Raw genomic sequence first — 24,141 nt, 5'->3', positions numbered from 1 at the left:
CCCATCTCTAACATGCTTACACACGTGCGCTCCGCTGCCATGGTCACAGACACACACACACACACGTCAGGGCGGGGCCGACAGGTCCTAGCCGATCACACCAGACGTGTCTGAGACGATCCAGCCCCTCGGCTCCTGCTCCTGATCTGCTCACTGCTGAGCATCTTCCTAGTTCGAAAGTCCTCACAGCCAGCATCGTGGGGCTGAACAACACCCGCTTTCTCCTGAGTTTAGAACCACACTAGACAGAATTCAGGCCAACTGGGAGGAAGGGATGGGCTCTGTTCCAGGAAGTGCTGCACCAGTGACAGGTCTCCGGCCACCGCGGCCTCCCAGACCTCGCGCCACGGCCCTGCAGACAACCTGCCCGCGTGGCATCGCTACTAAACACAGGGTCCCGCTGCCACAACACGGGGCCTCGGAGACACAGACCAGCCATGCAGACACACGTCTCTTCTGCTCCCCAGAGCACAGAGGGAGGAGGAGGGGAGCGCCCCACCCAGCAGTCTGTCCATGTCCCCAAATGCCACTGTGAGGTTTCCAAGTCGGCCAGACTCCCGGGGTGCGTGATGAAGGGCTCCAGGGGCAGTTGGATGGGGTGCGGCCACAGACACGAAGGAGGCTCGCAAAGGGAGTGCCGCCCACTCTTCACTTTTACACAGAGAAGTAACAGTTGTTTTTATCTCTACGCAGTATCAACTGAGACAACTCCTGTAAGTGAAGTGTCTCCGGGGTCCTCAGCAACCTCAGAGCAGAGAACACGCTGAGGCCAAGCTGGAGGCCTCCTGCCCTCATGAGCGCTCCTTCCCCGTGGGGACCAGGGTCCATGGGGCTGCGTCTTCCCAAGCACCCCCCCCCCCACCACCACCACGGTTTTCCACTATCGTGTAAAATATCCACATGAGACAGACCGGGCCATCACTCACAGGGGCTGGAGGATGGACGGACACCTGCCAGAGACCAGCACATGGGCCTGTGCAAACCCAAGGAAAACCAGAGCAGCCATGGTAACGGGTGACAAGTGACACTTCAGGCTGGAATGGTAATTAGGGGTGTCCGGGGGGCTCAGTCAGTTAAGCGTCCGACCCTTAGGTTTGGCTCAGGTCACGATCTCACGGTGAGTTCGAGCCCCTCGTCACGCTCTGCACTGGCAGGGTGAAGCCTTCTTGGGATTCTCTCTCGCTCTCTGCACTTCTCCTGCTCATGTTCTGCCTCTCAAAATAAAACTTAAAATGGTAATTAAGATAAAAGGGCAAAAGATACAATTTACAAAGAAAATACAATGAAACATTAGCCTTTATTTAGTTAGATATACGAAGAAAATCTGTTGCAAATTTAATGAAAGTTTGGTGTTTTTCTTTTTAAATGTTTATTATTTTTGAGAGAGAGACAGAGAGACAGACAGCAAGCAGGGGAGGGGGCAGAGAGAGAGAGGGAGACACAGAATCAGAAGCAGGCTCCAGGCTCTGAGCTGTCAGCACAGACCACAACCCACAGACCACAAGATCATGACCTGAGCTGAAGTCGGCCGTCCAACCGACTGAGCCACCCAGGCGCCCCATGAAAGTTTGTTATGGAGATTTTTATGTATCTCTTCAAATTTGAAAATTCAAAATGAGAAAGCTTTGGAAGGATTAACATAACCACCAAATCTTGTTTAAATATAAGCAGAGAAAAATTACATCCTTCAAATAGAGAATGTGGATTTTTCTCATGGGTCAAGAGAACCCTTACAAAAATGAATTACGAAAATGGCCACAAAGGAAAATGTAACACATTTCAAAGCCACAGAGCACTTAGGGTCCAACTCTGTCAGAATGTAACAAAACTAGAACTGAATTCAGCTAAATAAAGCACCAGGGTGCACTCCTGATTAACCATGGCTCCGAGAGAAAGCTCAAGGCTCCACGCATACAGGTATTTCTGAATGATCACACGAGCACAGGGAGGTGCAGAAAGACCAACAAAAAGGGCCAATAAGTTTCCTGTTTAAACGAAGTCTGTTCCAGACTTTTACATGGGACACTCTTCACGGGCACAGCCACACCACTGCTCCACCAGCACGCTCACAATCACTGGAAAGCAGAGTGATGACCACAGACACTGTCTGTGGGGCCTGATGTCACTGGCCTCTCACCGCACCCTGGGGCGGGGGGACATGACTGGGACCGTCCGCAGAGCTCAGGAAAGTGACATCACAGGGAGCAGAGCCAGGACCTGTGCACAGGCATCTTTCAAACCCAGGCCGTTGCCCCCAACTGCCAGGTTCAAACAGCCCTCAGTGACTTAGAATTTCATGATCTGATTTTTAGAAGTCTTCTCAATTTCACAGCATTTAACGATATAGGAGCATGGCCGAAACTCTGTGAGAGCAGAGAGTTCTAACCAGATGTCACAGGCAGGAGCAGAACCGTTACCCTAACCCTGGATGCGACAGGGCAGTCTGTGCAGAATCCCAGGGAGGGCGTCTGGCAGACGCGGCCAAGGCCTGGGACCCCGTCCCTCTGCTCAAGGGCCAATGGGCATCACAGTTGACACAGGCTGCATTAAAACCAAGCCTCCCATTTGGGAACCAGCTTGAGCAGATGGTTTGTGAGTCAGGATTTCTACTGCTTGCAATATCCCTTTTCTCCACTTTCCTCGGACTAATAGCCCATGGACTCGCATCTTATTCACAGATTTCTCGAACCGGCAGAAAGAAAGACTGCTATTTCATCTATGTTATACTGTTACACAATTTATAATCTTCCTCATTAAAGGGAGCCTTGGCGGCTCTGATTCTCACACAGGTCATCTCACTGACAGGATCAGCGTGTGGACAGTTGAAGATTAAAGCCGAGGCCGCAGCCCATAGACCCAGGAGAACGACATTGTGGATTTCTGGGTGACGTGCATTCACTGGGAGGACTCACTGTCTAAAGAACCAAAGCCTACGTTCCCAGTGCACAACCATGACCATCAGTTTATGCTACGTTGCTTTAAAATGTCAGAGCTACAAGGTCGAACTTAATTTTACTGAGAACAAAATGTCAAGTGAGCTGAAGAGCGCTTCCTTCGACTGAAAGCAGGTGTCTCACAGGTGAAAGCAGGTGTCTCATAGAATACCGATATAAAACAGGAGTTTCTCAAAGTTATACGCTTTCTGATACTGTTTTAGTAGTATACAATTTTAAACAAAAGACACAAACAATAGAACTACTTGCCAACAGTAAGAGAAGGATAAACAGGAAGGGCGTTGGGGACACAGCAGTGAGCAAAGCAGACCAAGTCCCCACGCTCCTGGGGCTCCAGATGGGGACCTGGGCGGTGATGACTGAGGCTCAGAGGCTCTGAAGCAATGACCAAACGGGCACACACAGGCTGCCCACGCAGGAGCCAGACGCTGACCGGGGGGCAGGGACCAGCCACACTGAACTGGCCCGGAAATGTGGCTTCACCACCAGACAGCACAAGTGTTTACCGCACAGTGTGAATGGAATCTGCTTTACAAGAGTCTCTGAAATGCTGGTTTGGTGGGTTTCCAAATGTGTGCTTAATTTTCTTAAGTAGAATTCTCAAAATCCCACTAAATCCGAGTCTTTATCTTAAAGAAGGTAAGCTCATAAAACTGACCAGAAATGCATCTACTTGTACATGATTTACAAATGGGGTAAATGGAAACTGAGCTGGGTTATGGACCAGGTATTAAGAACCGTTCACTCACCAGGGGTCAAATGTAAGCTGCATCTTGACTTGTCTTTATTTCTTCATCAATAAGGAAACTTCTCAGGCCATATTATGAAATAATAGCTGTGGACAGTCACTTAATGAGAGGAAAATTACTAGTAAGTGAAAACATTTCAGTTTGCATTGATTTTCTGGGAGTGAAGAAATTTAATAGCTCAATAAATTATGGTAAGGCTCTTTAGTAACAGGCCAGGACAATTTTCACAAACTATTAAAACAAGAAGAAGGTGTTTGTGGATTAGAGCCAGGATTTAAGAGCAGTCTGCCATCACCGATAACCAATCAGCCTGACACTGACATACGGCAGCACCCTCATGACGAGAGAGCAGACAGTGGTGACGAAGGACCATGGTTTCTCAAGTATGCAAACAGCTGGGCAGTGCGGGAGGCGTGAGTGCTGGTGCACACGGGCGTCAGCCCAGAGCAGGAAGTGCTGTCCTGCTCCCCAGCTGCGTGGACAGGAAAGTCAAGACCTGCCCTGGTGCAGGAGGAGGGGGCCGACCCCATCCCGCACTTGGAGCTCTACGCAGCCCATACCCGCTCACAGGTCTCCCTGGGGGCCCCACCAGCACGCGGCTGCAGAAGTGATGCTCAGCTCAGCCTCTGTTCCACGTCAGCCACAGGTATTGGACACACACAGCACCTAAAGTTAATTTTTCTTCTCCTTCATAAAGTTGAGTGAATGCGGCTCAGATAAACAACACTTACTCCTCAAAATCAGACTGAAATTTTGAAAAATTATTAAAGTAATCTAGATATGAAAACATTTCAATTTTTAAAAAATTTTTTTAATGTTTATTTATTATCGAGAGACAGAGAGAGACAGAGCATGAGCATGGGAGGGGCACAGAGAGGAGGAGACATGGAATCTGAAGCAGGCTCCAGGCTCTGAGCTGTTAGCACAGAGCCCGATGCCGGGCTCGAACTCACAGACCACGAGGTCATGACCTGAGCTGAAGTCGGACGCTTAACCAACTGAACCACCCAGGCACCCCTACGTTTCAAATATTTCTTCACAGATAATCCCAAGAATGGCTTACCCCCATTACGTACAGGACTGGAGAGGACAATTGAGTCTGAATTTGTTTTTTAGAGGATACTGAATTTTCATTCCTGCCAAGGTGAGAATGAAGGCTATACCCCCACTCCAACTGCTTACTTTCACTTTGGCAACAGAAACAGTCCATAATTGAACACAAAACTTTTATTCAGAAGACGTGTAATAATTATTCATTAGTCTCAGTTTAAATTTGCTAATTTTAGGGAAACAAAGGGATCTCATGGAATATCGAGAAGTACAAACTCTCAATTTCTTTTGCAAATTTTCAAGGAAAACATCACTGAATGCCACTGGAAACCTAAGGAAACAATGAAGCATTTCACATCTGGTTTATTTTAACAACACTGACGAGGGCGGACTGCTCAGCATCAACTACAGGAGATCACCCGACTGACAACTCCAAGACAATCCTCTTAGCTGCCGATGTAGAAAGCATTGCTACAAACATTTAAAGCAGCACAGAAACATCAAGCAGTGGCTCCTGCGGGCAAAACTGGCTGTATCAGTGCAGGTAATGAAGCCCCACGAACCCCTCTCTGGGGCACACACACCCCATGAACCCCTTGGGGCACACGCACTCCCTGAGCCCCTCTCTGGGGCGCACACACGCACCCCGCGAGCCCCTCCCTGGGGCGCACACACGCACCCCGCGAGCCCCTCCCTGGGGCGCACGCACCCGCTGGGCAACAAGGGAAGCGCCTCCCGGCCAAGCGTGTGGAGGCCCTGCATCTCCACGGAGAAGGTGGCAGCTAGCGGAGTGGAGCTGGTGGGGTTGGCGGGGGGTCCCCGGGGTGAAAACCCAGACCGCAACTGGGAGAGGGCAGGAGAGCTGGCGTGGGCAGAAAAGGTGCCGGAGGGCCAGTTCTGTGCCTTTGCTTTTAGTGGAAGGTGGGCATAAGCGAGGGGTCTTTGGAGGGGGATGTGAAGGGCAGGGGGGCAGGTGAGAAGGCAAGGATTCTCGCTGGGCAGTGATGGAGCCGGGAGGCCCTGCGGGCAGGAGGAGCCACTGAGGCTGGGAGCACTGCCCCTGGGGGCCTCCCCCACCACCTCCCCAGGTCACCAGGTCCCTATGACACTGCCCAGTACTGCCAACTGCACGAAACCACGGCAGTTGGCAGTGGACAGTACGTTTTAATTTTATACGTATGCGTTTTTTTTATGTGTTAGGGAGAAAATTCACAGTTTCACAGGTTTACTGTTTAGGATGAGGCTAAAGTAGGTATTTTCATTTTCAGAAAGATGAAGGACGTGTGAAGAAAGGTTTCTGAGCAGATAAGAGTGCAGCATACAGAGAAAAAAGTTCATGAGGGGTTTGAGCAACGGAAATGCAGGCGTCTGACCGCAGTCCATGGACCCTCCCCCGTCACAGCACCTGGCCCAGTTCTGGAAATGTCTGAGCCTGACCACACAGAGCCCTTTTCTCCCCCACCACCCCCCGTCTCTGCCTGGCTGCCAATTTCCAGTACCCCAGCACAAGTGAACTCTCTGGTCGGGGGCGGGGGGGGGTGGTTGTTAAGAATGGCTAGGACGAAACAACACAGCAGGATCCGAACTTTGGGAGACCACCATGAGGGGACGCCTGGGAGGCTCAGTCGGTTAAGCGTCCGACTTCAGCTCAGGTCATGATCTCGCAGTTTGTGGGTTCGAGCCCCACATCTATCTGGCTCTGTGCTGACAGCTCAGAGCCTGGAGTCTGCTTCAGATTCTATGTCTCCCTCTCTCTGCCCTTCTTCCACTCATACTCTCTCAAAAATAAATAAATATTAAAAAAAAAAAAAAAAGGGAGAGAGAGAGAGAGAGACAAAGAGCACCATGGGGAAATACCTACAGGAAAACAGACCCCTGTGCAGACGTATGGTTTTCCTGGACCCTGGATTCTTGCCACCGTGACGGGGCTGGGTCACATGCCAGCACCTCACCTGGAGAAGAGGTGAGCAGCAGCCACGCCCCGATGGCCAGTGTGTACACCTGGGTGACAACTCAGAACATACTCTGGCCCTGGTGCTGGAACCTCCCGGCCATGGGGCCCCACGTGCTGGTCACTCTCGATGCCCTGGCCAACTGTGACCACGGCCAAACCAAGCAGGTACCATTACCTCAGGTGTCAAGTTATTTAACCCCCAATATTCTTGTCCTTCCGCTCACGCTTTTAACTTCCTAAGAGCTGTTACTAGGGAAATATTTCCAATGTGTCACAGCCCTATTTAAAAACCCAAAATTAACAGCATCACAAACCATCACTTACACTTTGCCTACAACATTACAGGTGACACGTGCTCTTTTTGAGCCAAGACAGAAACTCCTTCTACGAGTAGACAATCCACACACTCAAGGCCTCTGTGGAGATCTACTCTGATGAACCCCTTTCTCCTACCAGCTTGCTGCCTGTTGTCACGCTTACGACAAACACCAAGTACAAAACGCATGTGACATCATCAGGTCAGAGTCTCACGAAAGACCTGCTCTTCCCTCTGTCCCTCTGACTGCAATGACCCCAACAGACCAGACCGCCCGGTGCGTGTGGCCGGTGAACCCGCAGTGCAGGGCAGCCCAGAAGAAAGCACGTGGGACACGGGGCACCCGAAACCCCCGTTACTTCTGTTTTCTCCTCAATGCCTCCCCGTGCTCTCTGCTGCCATCTGCACCACTGCCAGACGTGCTTAGACACCTGTACACCCGTCACCTCAAAAACCAGGCAATAAAGTGTCATCAAAATGGCTTTTGAAACAGAAGACTTACCTTGACCACGTAATTGAACCTCCGAACATCCTGAATTGCACTGGAGAAGTCTAAGCGATTAAAAGCCTCTCCCAAAGTACAATAGCCGTGCCTCTGGAAACAGACACAGAACAGCTGAAATCCATAATTAGTCAATTAGTCAAAATCAAGTCAGTTAATGTGAATGAGTCAGTGCAAATTTTTTTTGAATTTCGGCAAAGGGCATTTGTTTTTATGATTTATTCCATATTCGGATGAACATGGAGTGAAACAGCAATGCTCAGCGGAAGCCATTTATACTCAAGACGTGACACGCTGCCATTTTATACCACTGTTGACACAAATATTACATATCTTGTTGATTTCTCCTGTTGGAACACGTGGGGGGCTGAAGTCACAATGCAACGTGTATCATGAAGCGCCTACATCTGCCGGGCTGTCGTGAAGACCAGAAGGTTACAGAGGCCCGGGTTGAGGCGCCCAATCCCCCTGCAGCTCCAGAAGGCGTTCAGCCACACAGGACAGAGGACAAGGCCCAGGGCTGAGGGCACCGCGTGCAATTTCCAAGTGGGGGCAGGGGATATTGGGCACCGAAACCCAGGAGCCAATCATCAGACCCACACGGCCCAGAGTACAAGGAAACAGGTGAAATACGGAATCGTTTTCAGTACTGAAAGCAGTGCCATGTAGCTCAGCTGTTTGTCCTTCACGACGCACCTGACACTCTACAGTCTGTAGAGACCCGTACCGTGGGTTTCAGGAGTCAGTTCCACTCGATCTTCTGTGTCTCAAGTACCGAGAGTATAGATTTTTTCAATTCGCAGTTGTGGGGTTAGATGAGCTGCTGATAACCCTAGAAACACGAGGTGGCACCCTCTCCCTCTCATCCTAACGAGGCAGGAAGGGGCTGGCAGAGCAGCATCTGATGGAAGATGCCCCGCAAAGGAGGATTTGGTTTTGCACCCGAACCCCAAGCCCACTCCTACTGTGTGCAGAACCCCAAGCCCAGTCCTAATGTGTGCAGAACCCCAAGCCCAGTCCTGTGTGCAGAACCCCAAGCACACTCCTACTGTGTGCAGAACCCCAAGCCCAGTCCTACTGTGTGCAGAACCCCAAGCCCACTCCTACTGTGTGCAGAACCCCAAGCACACTCCTACTGTGTGCAGAACCCAACGCACACTCCTACTGTGTGCAGAACCCAAAGCACAGTCCTATTATGTTCACACACAATAGCTGTTATTAAAGAACACAATACTCGTTATTGAGGAGTATCTGCTACAGGCACAATATTTTCCTGGGAGTTGTGCAGGAAGCAAAGAGTAATTATAGATTATAATCTGAAATCAATCACTGCTGATACTTCCACGTTAATTCCTTTGTCTTCTCAATCAACACAGCTCTAAATGCCTATATGGCCACAGACGCCTCTCCAGGTAGCCACCATGTCACAACAGCCTCTTCTATTCTGAGGAATTAAATCTGATTCACAGACTGCAGAACACAGTTTGGACCACGTGAGCCCACCCACCCGTGTGGGGGCCCAGAACCACACGTGGAGCCGCAAACAGGCTGTGGGGCAGCCACAGCTGGCGCTAAATGTACAGATGCACGCCGCCGTGCAGGGAGAGGGGCTGGCTGGGAGTCACGACCCCACACCCTCCTGAGATGGCCTGTGTCCCTGCCACAGCTCTGCAGACTCATGACAAACTCCCCCTGTTGTTCACGCTATCCCAAACGGATGTGTGTTCTGTAGTCAGTGTGGCAATACAGAGCAAACGAAAAATTAAACAGTCTTTCAGAAGCTCACGCTACTCAGATTCTGCCACAGGCTCTTCTGATGGTGTCTCACTCAGAGTGGCCGTGAGCTGAGCACTGTCTCAGACCACATGTGACAGTATGAACCAGCACCCGACAGGGCCAATGTATCTTCTGTTTCAGAAGCCAACCCGGAAGCCTATCGGGAGCCGGGCTAGTTTCAGAACATCCACTAATAACACCTCTGGAACATTTAACTTAAATATATACTAAACATCTGCTCCCTAAATTATTCTCCCGGCAGCGGCAGGATAAGGCAAATGCGGATTCTGAGAATGCAAAAGGAAGGAGGCTTCCCTGGATACTAAACAGAGAAAACGGAAGCAGAGTTGAAGTCAACTGTTTACGGCTCAAGGAAAAGCTGCAGCCAACTAGAGGACACAGGGGCGTGGCTCACCCTGCTCCCGAAGCTCAGACTTGACCACAATGTCCTGCTCGTACTCGACGGGGCGGTGCGCACCAAGGCTCCCACCAGCCACGGCACACGACAACAAGGATACACATCCCACCAGTACCACAGGTTCTCATCAACAGTTTCTGGGGAGTCATGGGGAAAAACGTCAAACTGTCTGAAGGTCCACACTTGTTCCAAAACAGCCCTTCTGCTGATTCAGATCTGTACTGGCACTAACCACACACCGCATGTGCACAGGTACGTACACGTGTGCACGCACACACGCACGCGCACACGCGAATCACCGCTTCAAAGATCCTATGTTTTCACCTACTAGAATGTGAACTGTAGATTCATACTGGAAAAGAAATCGTTTATTTAATAGGACATTATGTATTCAACAAAAACAATACCAAATATACTCTTACTTAAAACAGAATACTTACTTCTCTCGTGCTTTCTTTATGGACATAGATCCATTTCTCACGATAAAAACCTAGAATAAAAATTAACTTTGTTTTTAAAACCTGGCAAATCATTCAAAGTGAAGATTTTTAAGGAACTTCCAACATTGCACATGCTAACAAAATTATGTGACTCATCACATAGATAAGAGATGCTTTCACCTGGTTAAACGTAAACAGAATTACTTTGTTTCCTAACATCAGTGTAAGAGGTGCTGAAACACCTTTACATGAAAAATTATTTAAGACAGCACCACATCTTAGTAACTTAGAAGAAAATAGCGTCTGAACAACGGCAATAATACCAAAACATAAGACTATAAAAATGTGATTGTTAATTCTTATGTCTCCTAATAAAAATTCTTCTTTTCTTGCCTTTTTCATATACCTCAAATCCCAGAGCTTCAAGGACCATGATGATGCTGGTATCTATAAGACCCTGTCTTGGTCAGTAGCCTGATTACCCCCAAACTGTTCTCATGCCTCCCTCTGTGCTGCAGAGCAGAGTGGCGCCTGTCACGCAGGCGAGGTACTGCCACCAGGCTCCCAGATCCGTCCCCCCTGCCCCCAGCCTACACACTTCTGGGTGTTGCTAATCCACCTCTGCCTGGGGTCTCCTGGACACAAGCCCACACTCAAGACGTCCTGCGGTCCGGCCTCCTTGTGTGGGAGCGAGCTGGTGCACTGAACCACGAACATGCTCAGGCATTCAGACGTATGAGCTGTTCTGTGGGTTTTGTTATCTTTTGTTGTTGCAAAGCTTACTAAAGAAATGGTTAAGCTGTGAACAGTCTGATGACTAAGTGGGCAACACTGGATATAGTGGCCATTCGCATATCACCTCTTATTTCTTAAGACAGCACTGTCAAACGATGTAGTAGATCAATAATAGTAAACATGTAAAAAGTCATAAAATTATTAATAAAAGTGATCTTACATTGAGTATTTGTATCGTTTCTAAAATGATCCTTTTTCCTCTTTTTGGATGTGTATTCCTGCTCTTCGTTACTGAATATTTCTTCATCATCACTATTTAAGATACTGAAATAAAGACACATTTTATTAGATACTTTTACAGGGATTATCTTCATTTGACTTTTCTTTTATTAAAAACAAAGATAATATTGGCTTGCAATTCAGGAGACCAAAATAAAGATTGTGTTAAATTCTGAAAGCAACCAGTAACTTTCAAAAGCAGCATATCACAGGTTTGAAATTACAAGGCTAATGCCTCGTGTATTTTTTGACTTGAGAAATCTGAGATTTCTCCTGGTTCTTTTGAAAATGTGCTGCCAGGAAGGACCGAATATGTTTCAGACTCTCTCTCTCTGGCTCAACCAAGGTGGTTTCAGACTTCAGAGCACTTTACTACGACACAGAGATCATAAACGCTCTGGAGAAATGGTAATGGGGGAACATGATGGCCAGCACTGACGTGATTTGCCATTTCCCTGCTCCGGTATTGAGGACACACACTCAACATGTCTGTTGGCCTCCCACATGTTCCACGACTTCCCCAGAACCACTACCACACAGGAGCATTTTCTTAGCATCAACCAAATAACGCTGTTAGGGCACCTAACTGAAGCCAGGGGAATGAAAATGTTCCTTTCTCCACTTTAAATACATCTAATTAAGAGCTTCCCAATTTTTCTTTTCTTTTTGGCTAAAACACAGAAACAAAATTTAAAGAGGTAACCTAACAACCTGAACACACTTTCTTTCAAAAGATAATTTATAGTTCTAAAAATAACATAAAATAGCTTAAAACGCCTCAAGAGTAAAGACGCACACAATTTTTATTTTCAACACACTGGCGTTGGGTTGATTTTGGTCTGCAATCAGGGAAAGGCTGGCTGGCGGAGGTCCCGGCCCCATGCCCGAGCTGAGGACTAGCACCGCTGCTTCCCCAGCTCGCTCAACAAGAAGGCCGCATGAGGCTCCTTTCACTAACCAGCTGCATGTGCCAAGGGAATCTATTCATCACAGTCAAAACAGACTTAAACCTCACTGCGGATAGTTGTAAATCATCAAGATGAGCACAAGTGTGTTTACAAAAACATGCAAAAGCTTTCCATTCAGCACGGGCGTTAAATAACACCAACTCGTCGAAGCTGGTGGGTCCTCGTGTCGCATCTTTGATCTTACACTGGCTGGTTGTCATTGATTCAGATCCTGAACGCGGAAGCTTTCAAAGCTGTGCAGCTTGGCTTTTCTAACTACAATCTTGACCACACCAAGGAAAAGCATACAGCTGCTGTTCTCCACAAAGTATGCCCCAGGAACGACAGAGGCAGCACAGGGGGAGCAGAGGAGGCAGGCCTGGGTGGCACCCCAGACTCTGCCCTGGAGGGTGGCCCCCAGATCCTCCTACACCTGTAGGGAGGAACGGTCCCCTTTCATTCGTGGGACACATGGGCAGGGCTGGTTGCATGAGCCATGTCCTTCCAGCAGGTGGACCACAGGTGGTGTGGACTGGGGCCCCTGGGCTCCCCACACTGGAGTACGCGGAACATGGAGTCAACCTGCTTGGCTGTGTGGGCAGTGAAGGAGCCCAGCAGACCTCGGTCAGGCCCCTGGGATCTGCACCAGACACGGCACCACCCCGCCACGTCTCACACCTAGTAGGACAGCTACTATAAATCGCCCAGAAAATAACAAGTGTTGACAAGGACACAGAGAAACCAGAGCCCCCTGTGCTGGTGGGAATGAAAAAGGGCAGCCTCTTTAGAAAACACATATTCGCAGTGATTCCTCAAGAAAGTAAGCACAGATCCACGGGACGGCCCAGCAGTCCCACTGCACAGCGTGTGCCTGAACGATGTGAGTCTCCAGGACATGTCTGCACGCCCACACTCACGGAGGCTGGAAGATGAAAGCACCTCATGCCTGTGCACAGGCAGATGGACAAGCCAAACGAAACATGGTCCACACACACAGTGCAGCATTATTCGGCTTACAGCAGAAGGAAATCCTGGCACACCCTAGATGGTGGGTGAGCCCTAAGGACGTCATAGGAGGTGAAGGAGACGGGTCATAAAAGGACAAACCCCGAGTGATTCCGAGTCTCTGAGGGACACAGGGCCATGGAACCCGCAGAGTCAGAAAGCAGAGTGCACCTGCTGGGCTGGGGAGGGGGTGGGGATTCACTTACTAGGAACCCAGCCTCTATCCTTGAGGGTGAGCAGGGAGGGAGTAGGGACAGCTGCAAAGCCGCAGGAACACGAGGCCACCACACATCGGCCCTCTCTTCACCTACTGCTCAGCCCCCTCACCCACCTCCGATTAAACAGTGTAAACCCCAGTGGGACATGATCTCAGGAGCAAGCAGGCCAGGATGATACCCAGTCCCACTGTGACTGGTGTCCTCACGGAGGAGCTCCGGCCAGCCACCTGGCACGTCCCAGTGTGCACACCGCTGCTGGCGGCCCCTGCTGCTCCCATCGCCTGGACAAGTCATACATCCAACCCAGAAGCCCATCTGGAACTGCATCTGCGTCACCAACTCCCTGCCCCTTCTGATTCACCCAGTCTTCCCCCCACCAGCACGCTACAGACCCACAGCGATCGACCGCATGCACCGTTCCCTTCCCCCCCACCCAGTGTGCCACACATCTCCAGTGTGCACCCATTTTCCTCCCGCCAAGGGTGCTGCAGATCTCCGGTGTTCACCCCATCTTCCCTGATCATGCTACAGGTCTTCTGTGTGCACCCCGTCTTCCCCCCAGCACACCACAGATCTCCTGTGAGCACCCTGTCTTCCCTCCAGTGCACCACAGACCTCCAGTGCACACCCCATCTCCCCCCCAGCACACCACAGATCTCCTGTGTGCACCCCATCTTCCCCCCAGCACACCACAGATCTCCTGTGTGCACCCTGTCTTCCCCCCAGCACACCACAGCACCACAGATGTCCGGCGTGTGCCGTTTCCCTTGAGTACAATATGGACTCACAGAATTCAAGGTAGCGTGTACCTTTTCTCATTCCTAGGACTTTCCTTAGGAACTGTAGCACCTGCTCTGATCCCACTGCCTGAAATGAGAACCTTATATAAACCAGGTGTGTCCACTATTGCATTGGGTTGATTAGAGGCCCTCCAGAACATGTCCAAGTGCTGACCCCGACATCTGCGGTTGTGACCCTAACTGTCCTCATGAAGGTTTTGTGCCCCTTGCTCCAGCTCTTCTTCCTCTAGTGAGAACATTCGTTTGCTTGATGTTGGTCAAGAGACCCCTTAACCTAACCTCATTTTTGAAAACCACCTGGGTGTTTTCCATTCCCGTCTTCCATGTCACGGTGTTCTTCTGCAACCACTCCCTTGGTGTGGAGTCCCCCCGTTCCTGTACTCTTCAGCTCTGACTGGTTCTTTTTTATATTTTTTGCCTCTGCTGAAGGTCTCACCGAGTTCATCCGCCCTTCTCTCCAGCTGAGTGAGCACATTTACGGCTGTTACTTTCAACTCTTCATCAGACACACTGCTTACCACTGTTTCATTTAGTCCTTTCACCAAGGTTTTGTCTTGTTCCTTCTTTTGGAACATATTCCTCACTCTCCCCCTTTTGCTTGACTTTGTGTTTTCCTGAATTAGGCTCATTGTCCTAACCTTGAGGGAAAGGTTCTGCGTATGATCATCCCCTGGGTAGACTATGTGTCTGGTGATGCTGGCTGACTGGCCGGAGCTCTGGCCAGTGTGAGCTAGGGTCACGGGGCCCTCTAAGCAGGGGCTCCCTGGCAGGATGGCCAGAAATGGCAGTAGGCTGTGACAGCCCTGAGGCTCCCCGTGCAGCAGGGACTCTGGCAGGATGGCTGAAGTGGGTGTCAACCAGGGTGCCCCAGGCTGTGTACAGCCGGCAGGGTACCCCGGCAGAGTGGCCAGGGTCGGGGGGGTGAAGATGGAGGGCCCTGGGGACTGCAAGAGCAGAAGTGGGCACTGGCTGGGGTGGTCCCTGGGCTCTCCACACAGAGGGCATCGTGACGAGACAGCTGAAGGTGCTGTGGGTGCAGGCTGGTGCTTGGTGCAGGGGGTGCCCCAGTAGGGGGTCTGGAGCCAAAGCGAGCATCAGCTGGGGGGTCCTGGAGCAGCCCAGCCAGCATCAGAAGCCAAAGTGATGCGGGTCTGGAGCCTCCTGGGGCACACTGTGCAGGAGGAGGGCTGCTGGTGTGGGCCAGCGGCCAGTGAGGACTTCTGGACCCAACCCCCACCCACACTCTCCAGGTCGGGGGAACATAAACCATAGGACTCACAGCTCCTCAGACCCAGAGAGTTCCAGCAGCTCGCCACTGTTGGGTAAAATTTTAAGGATGGCTCTTTTATAAACTAGCTCATCTTTTAAACCGCACCTTTTTTCTGAGCTCAAAACAGACAAATGTGCTACAGGTCCCTCAGCACTGTCCCTGCCCACTGCGGCCCACAGCCTGGGGGTGGGGTCCCTTCCCTGTACAGTCTCTATCTTCCGTGGTGCAGAAGTTGTTCAGTCAGCCCTCAGCTCTTCCTCAGCAGGAATTGCTGGGTTAATAGCGGTGGGTTTGGGGTGTCCTGGAGGAGGTGAAGTCAGGGTCTCCCTATGTCGCCACCGTGGCCCAGGACCAATCCCAATCACAACCTAATTTGGAAAAAGGATCCCTGGTGACGTATTCAAGTGAAGGACCCCGAGATAAAAATCATCCTGGATTAACCACGTGGGCCCTAAATCCAATGGCTGGTGCCCTTATAAGAAGAGGAGAGGCCACAGGGAGACAGACAGGGACAAGGCTGTGTGACAGTGGAGACAGCAGCTGGAGTGATGTGGCCACAAGCCAAGGGATGCCGAGATTGCTGGCAAATGCCACAACCTGGAGAGCCCCGCCCCCCCCCCCAAAGCCTGTAGACACCTGCACTTTGGACTCCTGGCTTCCAAAACCATTAAAATCTGTTGTCTTGTCTTAGGCTGCTGATTTCACGGTTATGGCAGCCACAGAAAATGAGGGCAGTTACCAATCTTTTAAAATTAGTTCAGGTTGATATTAACCTTGAAAACACATATGTGCTATCAATTCTACTATTAAATACAGAAGACACTGGGAGAGAAAAACCCTGCAGACACTGCCTCATGAGAAACATTTTATAAACCAAAGCAAACATCACATCCAAAATGTGGCCATTTTTACCCAAACAAAACACAGTGAAGCCCTCGTGCACAGTCACTAATACGTGGTCCCCAGGTGGCCTCCTTTGGCATCTCTTTCAGAATCCCAGCAGGAACTGGACGGCATGTCAGCTCCTGTCCCCCATGCACCACACTCTGCTCTAACAGCTGCTAATTACTGTTTTCCCTTACACATCGATTCATCAGTGGTTGCCTATTAAACTCAGCTTTTTATCCACACATTTTCCAAAACAGATCAAGGGTTATAGTATCTTCTCCTGCTAGCCAAACACCCACATTTACTCATCTATCTATTTAAAGTCACTTTATTACATCAGATTATTAGTCTGTCTTACAAAAAGAGATTTTAAAAGAAAAAGTTGAATTTATTTGTTTTTAAGAAATGATGAAAAGCTGGGGCGCCTGGGTGGCTCAGTCGGTTAAGCCTCTGACTCTTGATTTCAGCTCAGGTCATGATCTCACGGTTTGTGAGTTCAAGCCCCACGTCAGGCTCTGCGCTGACAGCTCAGAGCCTGCTTGGGATTCTCACTTTCTCCCTCTCTCTGCCCCTCCTCTGCTCAGGCGCTCTCCTTCTCTCAAAACAAATAAATAAACATTTAAAAAAATAAAAAGAAATGATGAAAAACTGTTTTCAGTTTTTAGCAACAATATTGCTAAATCTCCTACCCAACACCCTCAAGGACCGTGAGGCAGGCGTGTTCCGTGGAGCACACTGGGCAGGCGGGAGCCTTTCAGCCTCACGGTTCGCCCAGCAAGGAGAAGCCCCAGCCTGCACACACCATGTGCTCTTGCGAAGGAAACACGGTCTCTCAGAGGTTCAGAGTGGAGCTCCCTGAGCAGGGCGCTCAGGCAGTCCAGCTCCCGCGGCTGCAATGCGGGTGGGGCAGTGCCCTCTGGCCCTGACACCTGCACACAGTGCTGACCGTCACCTCCTGCCTGCTGTCCACCTGACAGACAGACTCACCAGCACTGGTGGTGATATCCATGCAGCTACGAACCCGATCAATTCCTCTCCACTTAAGTTCAGAACCTGTGTCCATAACGCATGATGCAGAGATGACAGCAGTTCTGTGCCAAGGGAGCACATCCCTGGAACAGGTTCAGGAGACAAACTCAGTGAGCCACACACCTATTATCTAGGTAAACCGACTCTCAGGGTCAAGGCCACAGTGAAATTTATGAACGTGCACCAACACGGGAAATAGTGGGCCCAGAAGCTTAGTGAGGAATCCACTACAGAACCTAGTACAGAGTGGATTGTTAGAGACCAAAAGGACCAGAGAGGCAGAGGCAAACAGCTGTTGAGCAAATCGGATGTATTTATGTGCAGAACTACAGCACAGTGTGTATGGTTATCTCAGTGTAGACAGAGAACCACCACGAAAAGTGTGGCAGAGGGGACAGGGAGCGGGGACAGAGGTCAGTAGCTAACTGCAGTTATCAGTTACCGTAGGAGCCAACAGTCGGCATTCAGAACAGAAGGAACCAAGGGTACAATATAAAGGTGTTACTGTAAAGGTGAAAATGAGGGGCAAAAACCTTCCCCAATACTGAAAGAGTAAAGGCGACACGAGATGACAGGCTCTTTGTTGTGTGTGTAGGGAAGACTGTACACAGGCACCGAGATACACACACAGTTACATCTGAAACACTGAGAACTTAAACCAGACAGCAGGAAGTGTGCAAGGCGCAGCCATCAGAAGGACGAGAGCTCTGGATCGGCCCACAGAACAAAATCAAATGCAAATACTGAATACGAGAAACACATCTATGAAAAGATGGTGAAAAACAGAATTTATGGGTCCCAAGAAAAACAACTGTCAAGGGAAATTATAGCATTAAATACAGATATTGATAAAAACAACTTAATGAAAGTAAATAATTTGAACATACAATTCAAAAAGCTAGGAAAAGAATTACTAAAGATAAAAGCAAATACCAGTAAGTAGAAAAAATGGTGGCACTAAAAAATAAATCCAAAGCTAGTTCTCTAGAGAAAACAATCAGCAAGATATACCACAAGATAGCTTATCAGAAAAATAAGAGTACAAATACTTAAATTACAGAATGAGAAGAAAATTACAAATGCAAACAGAAAATTTTAAAACCTGTGAAGGACTATTTTATAAAACACTGTAAATTAGTTACAAGAAATAAAACTGATATTTTTTATTGGTGTCTTACTAAGCTTATATTTTTAAAAAACTATCAGATTTTTTTCCCTTAGAAGTAGGGCAGGTAATTATAAAGTCTACTTAAGAAGCAGCAGCAAGGAAGAAAAAGAAGACAATTGTGAACAAGAATAGTAACGAGGGAGAGCATCTCATCCTGATACTAAAACCCATCATAAAACCTCATGAAAACTGCCTCTGGTCTAGTTAAAGATGGCAACACAGGAGGACTCTGAACTCAATGCCTCCCTTGGATATATCGAATCTGTGACACAGGGAACAATTTCCCCTGGGGGGGCGGGGAAGGCTGAGTAACTCTCAACACATGGAATGAACGAGAAAAAACCTATATGGAAGCAGGTGGGCGAGGCTGAGATACGTCACTGTAAACCCCACCCCCAGCACAGGGACACACAATCAGGAGGGAACTCACAACCCTAAGCCTGTCCTGAGGAGCAAAGGATTTGAACCTGACATTGGGAACCCCAATTTTTACAGCCTGCACCTGAGAGACAAGCCCTCAAAATGTCTAGCTTTGAATGCCAACAGGGCTCAATCCATGGACACAAGGCTGTAGCTAACAGAGGAATGGCTCTGAAAGAGCTCCAACGTGCAGACTCTCCCACCCTGGGGCCCAGCACAGGCGTAGCTGGCTAGAAAGTGCCCAGACTTTCTGTGAACGAGGCTCATGTGCTTTTTTATAAGGCACTGGCCTGGGGGGGCAGGCACATAACACACATCTCGAGGCCTACTGATCCACTCTCCAGAGACAGAAGCTGGCGGGCGACATCTCTGTGCTCTCCTGCCTCACGTTAGGTCTGGAAAGGAGCCTGTACACTCATCAGACATGCTATTTGCTGTGCTCCCACCCCAGAGGCACCCCTAGATCTTCTGGCTCTGGGTAGCCAGCATGGCTCGAGCTGGGGGCTCACAGGACCAGATATACTTGCCTACTCTACAAACTGCTGCCCAAGGGGCTGGCCTCCCATCGATCAGAATCAATGTGCTGGTTGAGATCCTCCCCTTCGGAACAATGACTGGTCTTGACGCACTCAACTACGGGGAGCCATTAAGAATAAAGCAGGCTGCCTGCACAATCACAAAGATGTGAGAGGTGATCAAGACTGAGGGCAGGGTTGACTGAGAAGCTGCAACTCCTACATAAGACCAACCCTTCCAGCCTGGGAGAGGTGGCGGTTTCCTCTAATGCATAAAACTCACACAGAGAGTCCAGCAAAATGAAGAAACAGAGTAATATGTTTGAAACAAAAGAACAAGATAAAACCTAAGGAAATCTTAGTACCACAAAGATAAGTAACTTACCTGATACAAGAGTTCAAAATAATGGTCATAAAGATGCTCCCTGAGCTTGGAGGAAAAAATGAAGAAAGAATCTCAAGAAAGAAACAGAAATATACAAAAGTACTTAGAAATCCAGAGCTAAAGAACACAATAACTAAATGGAAAAATACAGCAGACTAAAGGAAAGCAGAAGAAAGAATCAGTGAACTCTGAAGACAGGGCAATGGAACTCCCCCAATCAGAGAAGCAAAAAAGGTAAAAGAATGAAAAATAATTAAGAGAGCTTAAGGGAAGTGGACCAACATTCTCATTACAGGGAGAACAGAGAGAAAAAGGGCAAAAAAGTTCAGGAAACAATGGCTAGGGGTCCCAGGTAGCTCAGTTGGTTAAATGTCCAACTCGATCTCAGCTCAGGTCTTGATCTCAGGGTCATGAGTTCAAGCCCCACATTGGGATCCGTGCTAGGCGTGGAGCCTACTTAAAAAAAGGAAAAAGAAAAAGAAACAATGGCTGAAAACCTCCTTACTCTGGGAACAGAAACAGACATCCAGACCCAGGAAGCCCAGAGAGTTCCAGTAAGATGAATTCAAAGAGATCCATACTAAGACACATTGTAATTCAACTGTCAAAACTTAAGGACAGGGCAAGAAGTTTAAAAACAGCAAGAGAAAAACAACTGGTTGTATACAAGAAAACCCTGTAAGACTCCCACAGACTTTTCAGTGGAAACTTCGCAGGCTGGAAGGAGGGGCATGATGTATTCAAAGTGCTGGAAGAAAAAAACGCCAACTGAGATTACCGTACCCTGCATAGCTGTCCTGTAGAACTGAGGTGAGATGGTTTCCTAGGCAAGCAGGACTTACAGGAGCTCATCACACTAGATGAGCCTTACAAGAAGTGCCTGAGGGACTTCTTCAACATAGGGGGAGGGGGAGAGGGGGAGAGGGGGAGAGGGGGAGGGAGACACGAAGGAATGATTCCAAACTCAGTTTTAGAGGTCAGCAGTGCTTTCATACTAAATTGGACATGAACAGCATGAGAGAAGAAACTTACAGGTTCATATCCCTGATGAATATAGATGCAAAACCCTTAATCAAATATTAGCAAAGCAAATCAACATAACATTAGAAGCATTATACACTATGATCAAATGGGATTTATTCCAGGGATTCAAAGATGGTTCAACATCTGCACATCAATGTGACATACTACATTAACAAAACAAAGAATAAAAATCATATGATCAACATAACAGATGCACAAAAATCATTTGACAAAATTCGACAAACATTTAGGACAAAAACTCTCAGGAGGGTACAGATGAACCTACCTCAACATAATAAAGGCCATATATGACAAGCCCACAGCTAACATCATACTCAATGAAGAGCTGAAAGCTTCTCCTCTAAGACCAGGAGCAAGACAAGGATAGCCACCACTTCTGCCACTTTTAGTCAACATTAGACTGGAAGTCCTTTCTAATTTTGCAAGAAAAGAAATAGAAAGCATTCAAATTGTAAAGAAAGAAGTAAAACCGTCATTAGCTCCTGGTAACATGATCTTATACATAGAAAACCCTGAAGACTCCATCAAAAGACTATTAGAATAAATGAGGTCAGAAAAATGTAGGATACAAATATATAAAAATCTATGTTTTCTAACACTAATAAGGAACTCTCAAGAAGATAAATTTAAAAATTCAGTAAACAGCTTCATTTACAATTAATTGTGCCAAAAAGAATAAAATACCTAGAAATAAATTTAACCTAGGAGATTAAAGACTTGTACACAGAAAACCACAAGACATTGATGAAATAAGCTGGAGATGACATATAAATGGAAAGATATTCCATGTTCATGGACAGGTACAATTAATATTGTTAAAATGTCCATACCCGAAAGCAATCTACAGAATTAATGTAATCCCTATAGAAATTCCAATGACATTTCTCAAAGAAATAAACAATCCTAACATTTATATATAACCACAAAAGACCCCAAATATCCAAACCAATCTTGAGAAAGAAGTACAAAGCTGGAAGCATCATGCTCCCTGATTTCATACTATGTTATAAAACTATACTAATCAGAACAAAATAGTATAAGTAAATAAAGATGGTCATGGGTGAGTGGAACAGAACAGAGAGTGTAGAAAAAACCCACACATACATGGTCAATAAATCTAAGACAAAGGAGCCAAGAATATCCAATGGGGAAAGGACAGTCCCTTCAGTAAATGGTGCTGGGAAAACTGGACAGCAACATGCAAGGAGGAGGAAGCTGGACCACTTTCTTACCCCATTCACAAAAATTAACCCAAAACGGATTGAAGAATCAAATGTAAGACCTGAAACTATAAAACTTCTAGAAGAAAACAACAGGCAGTAAACTACTTGACGGTCATCTTGGAAATGATTTTTTGGGTTTGACACCAAAAAGCAAAAGTAAACCAGTGGGTCATATCAAAACAAAAAGCTTCTGCAAAGGAAACCATCAACAAAATAAAAAGGCAACCTTCCAAATGGGAGAAAATATTTGCAAATCATGTATCTGATAAGAGGTTAATATAAAAAAGTGTTTTTAAAAACTCATTCAGTAAAAGAAAAGAAAAAAGAAAAAAAAAGAAAAGAAAGAAAAAGAAAAAAAAGGCCAAACAATCCAATTCAAAAAGGAGCAGAGAATGGGGATGGACATTCTTCCAAAGAAGACACACAGATGCCAACAGACATATTACAAGGTGCTCAGTATAGCAGTAATCAGGGAAATCCGCTCAAAACCACAATCAGAGACCACCGCACACCTGTCAGATTGTCTAGTATCAAAAAGGCAAATAGCAAGTGTTGGCGAGGACCTGGAGAAAAGAGAGCCTGCATGCACTGTTGGTGGAGGTGCGAACTGACGCAGCCACTGTGGAAAACAGTGTGGACACTTCTCAAAATATTAAAAATAGATACTCGGGGCGCCTGGGTGGCGCAGTCGGTTAAGCACCCGACTTCAGCCAGGTCACGATCTCGCGGTCCGTGAGTTCGAGCCCCGCGTCGGGCTCTGGGCTGATGGCTCAGAGCCTGGAGCCTGTTTCCGATTCTGTGTCCCCCTCTCTCTCTGCCCCTCCCCCGTTCATGCTCTGTCTCTCTCTGTCCCAAAAATAAAAATAAACGTTGAAAAAAAAAATTAAAAAAAAAAAAAAAATAGAATAGATACCCTATGATCCAGCAATTCCACTTCTGGTTTTGTTTCCAAGAAAACACCAATTTGAAGAGACGTGGCACCCGTATAGTCAGTGCAGCATTACTGACAACAGCCAAGACATGGAAGCAGCCTGAGTGTCCACTGACTGAAGATGATGTGTGCACGTGTACACATATACACGTACATACGTGCGCATATGCACATAGACGCTGGAATATCATTCAGCCATAAAAAAGAAATCCGGCCATTTGTGACAACAAAAAAATAAAAAATAAAGTCCTGCTCCAACGAAACCAAACTCAGGTATTGTGGAGCCTGAAGCTTATAAAAATTTAGGAATCTTAAGAAAAAGAAAATATTTATGTTAAACTTTAAAAACATAATCACAAAATACACATTCTGAAAAGGTCACAAATACTACAAAACAAACACAAAAACAAAACACATTCCAACTACATCCGCTAGATTAAATGATAAAAGCCAAACTCCAGGTGGCGTTCACCAAAGGGGAACCTTCTTACCGTCAGAAGCAGGAAAACGTAGGCCTGATCCTGCTGAGGGCTCACACAAGGTCACAAGGACCTGTCTTTCAGCTCCGCTGCCAGCGGGGACCGCTCTGCTCCCCAACTCCACGGGGTCGCCAACTCCTAGCAGCTCGGCTCCCTTCATCACAATGCTGAGTCTAGCAAGTGGGGGTTGGGACTTCACCAAGAGCTCAAACGGTCCAGAACCCACACCTTCTGACTGCACCTGGCTGAAGCCAGTCACTAAGCCAGGACACAGTATGTGCTGGCCGCTCAGCCGTGCTCACCTAATCCACAATATACAAACATCTGTTGTGGTTCCATATATCAATAACAAGATACCAAAAGGAAAAATTAAGACAGCAATCCCAATTATAATTGCACCGAAAAGAATATCTAAGAACAAATTTAATCGAGGAGGTCAAAGACACGTATGCTGAAAACTAAAGGACACTAAAAAAAAAAAAAAAAAAAAATACAAAAACTGAAGAAGACACAAATAAATCGAAAGACATGCTGTGTTCACAGACTGAAAGAACTAATATTGTTAGCATGTCCACACTACCCAAGACAATCTACCGATTCAACACAATCCCTATCGAAAGTCCAAAGGCACATTTCACAGAAGCAG

General features: G+C 47.7%; 1 protein-coding gene across 14 annotated transcripts in view; it reads right to left on the bottom strand.

The window, feature by feature from the left end:
- Nucleotides 1–24,141, bottom strand: part of FBXO25 (F-box protein 25) — a 144,610-nt gene that overhangs the window by 28,290 nt on the left and 92,179 nt on the right. For 7 of the 14 annotated variants that reach the window (XM_030312020.1, XM_030312019.1, XM_030312025.1 and 4 more), the window contains exons 3-5: nucleotides 11,115–11,218; nucleotides 10,160–10,209; nucleotides 7,526–7,639 (exon numbers count right to left, since the gene is read on the bottom strand). In XM_030312020.1, coding sequence (XP_030167880.1) covers nucleotides 7,526–7,639; nucleotides 10,160–10,209; nucleotides 11,115–11,218 — 268 coding nt within the window. Of the gene's footprint in view, nucleotides 1–7,525; nucleotides 7,640–10,159; nucleotides 10,210–11,114; nucleotides 11,219–24,141 lie in introns of those variants that run through there. The other 7 variants (XM_030312021.1, XM_030312024.1, XM_030312023.1 and 4 more) reach the window with 3 other exon arrangements.

Source organism: Lynx canadensis, chromosome B1, assembly GCF_007474595.2.
Source record: "Lynx canadensis isolate LIC74 chromosome B1, mLynCan4.pri.v2, whole genome shotgun sequence".
NCBI lineage: Eukaryota > Metazoa > Chordata > Mammalia > Carnivora > Felidae > Lynx > Lynx canadensis.
This window is presented reverse-complemented; position numbering and strand designations above follow the sequence as displayed.